The sequence below is a fragment of the Nicotiana sylvestris genome, chromosome 7 (assembly GCF_000393655.2).
Source record: "Nicotiana sylvestris chromosome 7, ASM39365v2, whole genome shotgun sequence".
Classification (NCBI taxonomy): domain Eukaryota; kingdom Viridiplantae; phylum Streptophyta; class Magnoliopsida; order Solanales; family Solanaceae; genus Nicotiana; species Nicotiana sylvestris.
This window is the reverse complement of record NC_091063.1, coordinates 34,322,214-34,331,117: the sequence shown is the minus strand read 5'-3', so window position 1 is coordinate 34,331,117 and position 8,904 is coordinate 34,322,214. Positions and strand designations below refer to the sequence as shown.

At 37.5% G+C, this 8,904-nt stretch overlaps 1 protein-coding gene and 1 pseudogene across 1 annotated transcript; one reads left to right on the top strand and one right to left on the bottom strand.

Annotated features, from left to right (window-relative positions):
- Positions 1-242: 242 nt before the first annotated feature.
- On the bottom strand, positions 243-1,216 carry LOC138872976 (uncharacterized; annotated as a pseudogene).
- A 441-nt stretch (positions 1,217-1,657) lies between these two features.
- On the top strand, positions 1,658-2,272 carry LOC138872975 (uncharacterized). The gene has a single exon (XM_070151398.1). It carries the CDS (start codon positions 1,658-1,660, stop codon positions 2,270-2,272), a length of 615 nt encoding a protein of 204 aa, XP_070007499.1.
- Positions 2,273-8,904: the final 6,632 nt, after the last annotated feature.

Below are 8,904 nucleotides of genomic sequence, written 5' to 3'. Positions count from 1 at the left end.
TACTTTATGTTCTTAGTTCAGTATTTAAAACTCTGTAGTTACATTTGAGGATTCAGTATTGTTAGATGCTCGTGACTTGTGACACCCCAGTTAGGGCTATGTCGGGTTGTATTTCTGCTACTTATTATCGTTAAAGCATGTTTTAGACTGCTTTTATATTGTTTAACTGCTTTAACAAGTGAATTGGGTTTAGTTGGCTGACCTTGTCTTCACGAGAGGCACCATCACGATCGGGTTTGGGTTTAGGGTCGTGATAGTGGCTCACGAATAGTTTGCACAAGGGGTGATCATCTTGGATATATACCATCAACTAAATAATAACCCATATTATATTCTTGTCCTTGAATAGCATAATGGGTAGGAGGAGCAGTACCACCAGCAAGATCGGAAAACAAATGTGATGACTCTAAAATATTAATGTCATTATTGGTGCCGGGAATACCAAAATATGCATGCCATATCCAAAGGTCATAATCGGCCATAACTTCAAGAATAATTGTTGGAAATCCACTACGACCTGCACATTGTCCAACCCATTTTTCCATTTCCAATGCATGTAGTCTAGTCTGGCTAGTATTCCTAAAAAGCTACGCTGTTCACCGATGTGCAGAATCCTTGTAACATCGTTAGGTGTTGGTGATCTCAAATAATGCTCTCCAAAAGCCTCTACGATAGCTCAACAAACTCTCTTCATGCTCTCAATTGCAGTCGACTCTCCAATTTTTACATATTCATCAGTGACATCCACTGGCAAACCGTATACCAACATTCTAAACAAGGCTATAATTATTTGTAGAGTAGATAATCCAAATCTAACCATAGCATCGGCACATTGTACAAAGTACATATCATGAACTTTAATTTTATCAACTATTTGGAGGAACAAATTATGGGACATCCAATATCTACGATGAAATTAGCAATCATTAAAGCGGATATTATCTAAAAAATAGTCGAGAAATAAATTATTATCAGCACTTTCACAATCTCGATTGATTACTAAATGACCTGGAACGGAGCCAACTCTAATAGGATCATTATTTTGATTTTTTTGCAAACACTGCAATACATAATTATTCATCTGAATTGCTTGCTTGAACATTTCTATATCAGCTTCATTATCGGAAATTAAAGGTGATGATGGGGATGACGATGACGATGACGAGTAATTTGAATCATCATTTTTATTAGATGAACCTCCCATATAGAAATTCATTTTCAGAAGACGGAAACAATAATATTTAATTTATTTAGAAATTAATTTGATGGAATAATATAATTTTCCTAAATGGTGTTCATTTTTTAGAGTGAAACTTTATTCCGAAGATAAAATAGGATAAGAATAAAATCCATCAGACGATTGAGATTAGAAAGAAATCCACTCGACGACTGAGATCAAAATAAAATCTATCACTTGAATAATGTGTAGAGATATTTTATTTCTAAGATAAAATAGGATAAGGATAAAATTCATCGGATGGTTGAGATTAGAACGAAATCCACTCGACGGCTGAGATCAAAATAAATCTATCATCTTGAATAATGTGTAGAGATATATTACTCTGAATATAAAATATGATAAGGATAAAATCTATCAGACGTTTGAGATTAGAACGAAATCCACTCGACGACTGAGATTAAAATAAAAGCTTTACTTATGCAAGATCCGAACTTTAAAAAGGGTTTTAAATTTGATCATGTGTGGGCTATAATGAAGGATTTTGAGAAGTTTAACGATGACGATTTTGGAAGGAAAAAACCAAGAAAGCAAGACTATGCTAATATATCATCGGAGTCTGAGAATCCTACCCCTGATTCACCCTGTCTATCATATTCTAACTTATCATCATTTTCACTAAATTTAAATGAGGATGTTTCAGGTGATTCCATATCATTACAACAGCCTAGTATGGTGAAGAAAGCAAAAATGAAGAGAAAAATTGACGAAGATTATATGAAGACAATCCAATTAGAAAATAATCGGATGGTTGAGGCGATGAATAATGCAACCAAGGCAAAACAAGAAGTTTTGACTATTCAAAAAGAAAAACTAAGAGTAAAAGAAATGAAAGAAGAAAATAAAGTTTTAATGATGGATGTGGATTCTATTGTCGATCCGACTCGTCGTGAATTTATGCGACAAGAACAACAACGAATAATGTATAAAAGAAGTCAACAATATCCACAGTCACAACCACAACAATCCTCATCCCCATTCACTCAATACTATAATAATTTTGATGTATCTAGAAATAACATACCTTCCTACTAAGTTATTATGCTATTTTACCGTTGTTTCAATTTCTATGTATTTCAATTTAATGTATTTTCAATTTTCATGTATTTTCAATTTTAATGTATTTTCATTTAATGTATTTTCAATTTTCACTTTTCAATTTTAGCAACATCTAATATTATATTCGCACCTTTCAATTTTAGCAACATCTAATATTTTATATTTGCACCATTCATTTTTTGAGATGATTATTGTAAATGCCTAATTTTTGCTTTTTCTTTTTCTTCTACATTATATTATATTATATTATTTTTTTATTTTTATTTTTATTTTTGTAGGATTATTATATGTGTATTTGTAGATTTTGAATAAAGACTTTAGTTTAATTAATTGTTATGAAGATCAAGGGATTGAGTTTCTTTATGTTTCATCCAAATTGGGCCGAATTTGAGGCAAATTGGCAGCCCAAATCAGCCGAACAAGTCCAAATGTTGGCTTGCCAAGACCCATATCTAAACGACGTAGTTTCATAATAAAACTACGTCGTTTCACTTAATGAAGCTAAGAAAAATCTCGTCCATTCAATCCCTTCAATCCAGCGGACCTCATTTCATTTCCCTTTCCAAATAAAAGGGCCAAAAATCAGATTTTTGGCCATTTACCCAAACCGTAAAGACCTCTCTTCACTCTCTCCTCTCTCTTACCTTCTTTCAAGTCACCGCCGCTCCTGCACTGTTTCCTCCGTGAACCGCCGCCAGTGATGCTCCAAACACCACCCAACTTGCGCTGTTCTTTTCATCTCACTGCCCCCTACCCTAATTCAAGTCCCAAATTCTTCGAATCCTTCTCAAACACCACAAATCTTCGAAAAAACTGAAACCCTAGCCGCCTATTTTCCCTCAAATTTGTCAAGTTTGAGACCTCACCACCACTTAATACCTACATGAGTGTGTTATTCTCCCCCTATTCTACCGTTCTTTCTTGATTTGAAGTCGAAACTCTAGTGGCTCAATTCCGACGGATTGCTGGCCGCTTCTACTTTGGCTTGAACGAGCTTTTCTTGTTGCTGAGTTCATTATTCGACTTCAGTTTGATTGGAGTTGATAGTGAAGGGCCAGCAACAAGAAGAGCATTTCCGACGTCAAAACTTCATCCACCACTGTCTGAATCACCACCACTACTGCATCACCACTGTTTCAGACACTCGAGTTTCTGGTACACCCTAATCTCTTGTTTCCCCTTTCTTTTTATTTTTCTTTCTGTTTCATTGTAGTTTGCTTAGGTCTAAAATTTCTGATTTTCTTCTTTGTTTGATCATGTGTTTTATTTATCTGTAGTTAGTTGTTAGTTAGTTTAGAGTCAGTAATGATTAGTCGTAGCTCGTTGATCTCAAATTTGTCGTTCGGATTCCTATCTCATAAGTTCTGCTAGTGGTGTTTGAAGTTCGTAAATTTTAGCTTCAATTGCAGTTTCTGTTCACGTTTAATTCGTCGTGCTACTTAACTGAAGTTTCAGCATTTTTCAACAAAATCGCTGGTCAGTTTAGTTAAATTGAAGGTTTGAAGTTTGCTTCTCATGTGATTATTGTTCACTATGGTTAATTCAAGTTAAATAGGGTCTATTGATATAGTTAGACATTTAACTAAGATAGTCCGTCACTCGTTAGATTCCTCGGTTGTTAGATTTTTGTTGTTGGTGATCGTTCGCTCAATAAGGATCGTTTTGTTTGAGACGCACATGTTTCGTGGTCGAATTTAATATCAAATTAAAGCGTTATTAATATATATATATATGGTATGCTTTTGTTTGGTTTAGCTTAATTGTTTGAGTTTTGGTTTGTTGGTAAAGTTCTGCCCTTTTACTACCCAATTTGGCCAGTCCAAGTCTGATTTGAGATCTATTTCTGCTGAATGAATGAGTTGAAGATAAAGGGGAAGGGTAGTAAGGGGGTACTTGAGTGTAGGGCCTTTGTTTGGTTGCTTTTACTATTGAGGACTATTTTGGAGTATAATACTCCAAAAGACTGTTCAGATTTGGTGAGGAAAACTGTTCATTGGACAAAAATCTGGTTTTGGACAAACTTTTGGTAAAAAATCTATCATTTTAGACAGATCTTTGGCCAAATAAATATGTCCCAAGAGTGCTCTTCCTCTCCTATAAAGGTGAGGTCTTTACACATCTTCTACACATCTTTAACTCTAAAAAAAAAGACACATCTTTACACATACTATACATGAGAAAAATTTTGAGCACAAAAGCAATAGAAAGTTTGATAGCTTTTTAAGTAAGCTTTCTAAAACTAAAATTCTTCAAAGAACAAAGGTCCTTGAAGTTTAATTTTTGGGTTTTCCTTCCCTGAACGTTTGTTGAGCCTCAAGGTCTATTCGGGTTGGTTTATCTGGTGCTTTTTTCTATTGTTTGTTGCTATCCCTCTTGCCGTTTGTTTGTGACGAACCGTCAGTCGTCTCATGAGTTACCGCTCCGTTTTCCCCATTTCTACTTCTTATTGCTTTGTCTATCAGTTATATGAGTGATCGGGTTGGTTGGCTCGGGTTCAGAAAAGTTTTGAGAAGGTTTGAGACACTTAGTCTCTTTTGAGGAAGCTTAAGTTGGTAAGTCAACCAGATGTTGACTTATGTGTTAGAGGGCTCAGATGTGAGTTCCGATGGTTCGGATAGCTTCGGGAGGTGATTTGGGACTTAGGAGTGTAAGCACGTGATTTTTGCTTCACGGACAATCACTCCAAAAGAAAACAAAAATAGTGACCAGTGACCTCGCTGTACAAATTTTCAATTTTTCATGACATGTACTGCTAGTCATTTGTGGGTCTGTCCATTTTGCATTTAATCTTACCGATCAAAATACAAAGCATGTATGTCAGGATAATTAAAACCATAATTCGGTCATTAAAAAGAAAGAAAATTCACAAAAAATATGTGTGCATTTTTTATTTCAGGTTGTGATTTAATCATTTAGAATTTTTTTTTAGTATGTGTGCAAATGATTGTGTCAAGTATTGATTAGTTGGATGTGGCAAGTTCATTTTAATTTAGTTGTATTTTTAAAATTGGAAAAACAAAAGAAAAAGAATTCAAATGGTGTAGCAAGTCGGACTTGGGCCTATTTTTGAATTGAGGCCCAAGTTCAGCCCATCAGCCACGTCCAAGGACACAAGTCCAGCCCAAACATGACCTGCCCAGGCACCTCCCGAAACGACGCCGCATCAGGCGTCTGATCTGAGCCGTTCAACCACACCCATCCAACGGTCCACATCCGCACCCGTAACCCGACCTGTTTAGCCGGTCCAACCCAACCCCTCACTTAAATCCAAACGACCCCGTTTTAATGCCAAACGACCTCGTCTCACCCCTCACCATCAGATCCAAGCCGTTGAGATCATCTGATCTAACAGCTCAGATCCAATCCTCTACTCCGTATATAAGCCTTCCCTCACACCCCACGCCCCCTATCCGAACCCCCCTTCACTCATCGTCTTCACCAAACACTGAAACCCCCCAAACCCTAGCAGCCGCCCTAGTTTCCCTTTCACCAGAACCCGGCGGCATGAACGCCGGTGACCACCTCCTGAACACCCTAGGACCACCTCACTGTCCTGAACATGGATCTGCTATCCATTTGCCTCGAATCACCTTCCTTCGTCTCGAATCTTCATTTGAAGATTCGAGTCGAACTCTGACCTACACCAAACCTCACCATCTTCACACTAGACAGTCCCCGAACCTCCCTCGTGACCAAACCATGTTTGGTTTGGTCCGAATCTGACCAGGGAAACACGAATCCCAGATCTGCTGTTTCGAACCCTAGGGTTCTTCGTGCTTGTTCCGTGCCTGTTCCGTGCCTGTTTAAACCAAGGGTTTATGGTCTAATGGACCTTAATCGAAGTGTTTCTCAAATCACTTCGATTAAGGGTTCCTCGTGCCTGTTCCGTGCCTGTTTAAACCAAGAGTTTATGGTCTAATGGACCTCAATCGAAGGGTTTCTCATTTGAGAAACACTTCGATTAAAGTCCGTTAAACTTTGAGAAGGGTCTGTTCAAACACAAGTTGATTTTCCTGATCTTTTCTTTCAAAGATTTTAAGGTAAGTTTGTCTTCTCTTCTTCATTCCAGTTCGTGTGTGTGTTAAAGGTCTATTCGTATGGCCAAACATCTTGTTCAAATTGTGTTTTGAATTTTACCAACTGTTTTCTCACACCTTGCCTGGACCTCTGTTATTTGATCAAATGTTTCCTCATTCACTGATAATGCGTGTGTATGTGAACTGCATAACTTACTGAATTGAAACTGTTTGAGTAATCAATCCCCAAGTTAACCTCTGTATTGACATGTGCAATCTGACCCCTTGCTGATACTGTTTGATTCTAATCCTTGGCTTTGATTGTGTATGTTGTGATTAATATAGTCGAGTCGATGTATGTCGTCAATTAGTTTCAGTCATTAATGGTAACAACTTGATTCGTGTTGTTTATTTCTGCTGTGATCGTATTTGAATCCCATTAGGAACTGAATTGTATTGCCTATTGGTTTTGTTCAATTTGAATTAAAGAACATCTAGGGGGTAGGTTATAATGGCAGTTCAGACTTTGATCTTAATTGGATAGCATGTTCTCTTGGCTTAGACTGTGGGCAGCATGTGTATGGTTAGCTTTAAGGAATTAAAATAATTAGACAGCATGTGCTGTCAGATTATATTCCTGCTGCCCATGCTTTGGCTAAATAAATAAGAGATTAGGACACTTTAACAACAAAATAGAGAGGGGCTGTCAGGGATCTGATCGGAGTTTTGTTATTTAAAATAACTGAGTGGAAAAACAACAGGGGGGGGGGGAATTCTGAGTTATCCAGCAGACTGTAAAGTGCTGAGGTTAGGCTATAAGAAGGGGGATTCTTTTTGAAAGAAGGGGTTTTTTTTTGGCTGGAAAATACTGAAAGAAAAAAAAAACATAAAAATTCAGAGGATATTGTAACCAAACATTGTCTGTAAACTACATAAGAGCTCACATTGGTCAAGTTGTCTTGGCCAAGTTCTGTTGTTTGCCCTGATTGAGTTGCTTTTGATTGTTGAACTGCTGGTGTTGCTGCATTGAATACTCTGTTATTTCTGTTGGTTCATTACTTTGGTTCTGGGATTGTTTGTTTGTTGATCGACTGCTCGTGAGCTTCATCATTGTTGGCTGGTTGTTGTTGCTGTGTATCTGCTGTTGCTGTGTTTGTTGCATACCACTCAATTGATCATTCCTTTCTTCCTTTGCTTTCCTTACCAGGTACACAATTACACTACCAATGTAACTCGAAAGTTTGAGCAATGAGTGTAAAAGAGAAGATCTGCAGATGTTTTTTTATATACATGGACTGTTGTGTTAAATGTCATGTAGTGTCTAATAGCTCACATTTTTGTTTGGGATACTGAAGGTAGCTTACAAGCCTAGCTGATGTCAATGTAGGGGATTGAATGATAGTTGTATATGTATGCTGTTAGATAAAGGTATTCCCAATGCAGTAGGTTGTATCTTGGATTTAGTTTAATTGTGTAGTATAATTCTTTAATGTATGCCAAGCATGAAAACTGTACACTACTAGTTAAGTTCTTTCTCTTCCGATAAATTGCCTCATCTAACTGGTAAACTATGCTTTAGAACAAAGAACACAAAGCTTGCAATCTCAACCTCATGAAGGTCGAGCCCAGGTTCGGCCCATCATGCATGAGCTGGATTTGGGCCCTTAATATTTGCTCGGCTGACTGTGTACGTGGCCGCGCTTCTGATTTTGCGCAAGCACTCGGAATTCTGTTATAGATAACTTGCAAGCATGTAATTAACTAGGGCTATCTACTATTTTCAATTAGTAGAGACAAACGCGACAAAGAAACGTAGTTGCTATAGGATATCCTTTTAAAATAAGGACGGGATGAGCCTCGACAAAAATAAAGAAAAACGCACAAATTGCGGGGCCCTCGTTAAATGTATATATTGAAGCATTCAGTCCCTAAGGTGGGTCGTTTAGCAAATCTCATGACCCTCCCGGAATAATAACGCGATAGCCTCTTTAAGCGCGTATTTAATAATTTTACCTTCTTAAATTCGGGTGCGCATTTATGTGACCCAAATCCAAATCCCGACGGATTCGAGATGTGTTTCTAATCACGGGTACATTGATTGTGACGTGGTTCGAGATGCATGTCCATGACGTCGCAAATTCCTTTTAAAAATAACAAGAATGAGACGAGCCTCGACAAACAAAAATGTATAAAAGTTGAGGGGCCCTCTAATGTATGTATATATCAAAGTATTTAGAATTTGGGATGTGCCGTTAACGAATTTTTACGACCTTCCTCAAAATAACAAGACGCTAGTTGCTTTAGGCGCGCCTCTAATAATTTATTTTCCTTAAATCGGGTGCACATTTATGTGACCCAAATCCAAATCTCAACCGAGTCGAGATATATCGATAGCCACGGGTGCATTGATGTAACGTGGTTCGAGATATGTTTTCACGACGTTGCAATTCTTGTAAAATAATAATAACGACAAAAGCGGTTAAAAGTTAAAATTTGCACATATGTTCACACTTGTATAAAATCAGATAATCAAGCCGAATATAACAGTTGAGCGACCGTGCTAGAACCACGGAACTCGGGAATGCCTAACAC

What these genes read in the sequence shown, in the direction of transcription:
- LOC138872975 (XM_070151398.1), top strand. Translation starts at nt 1,658, where the DNA reads ATGCAAGATCCGAACTTTAAAAAGGGTTTTAAATTTGATCATGTGTGG.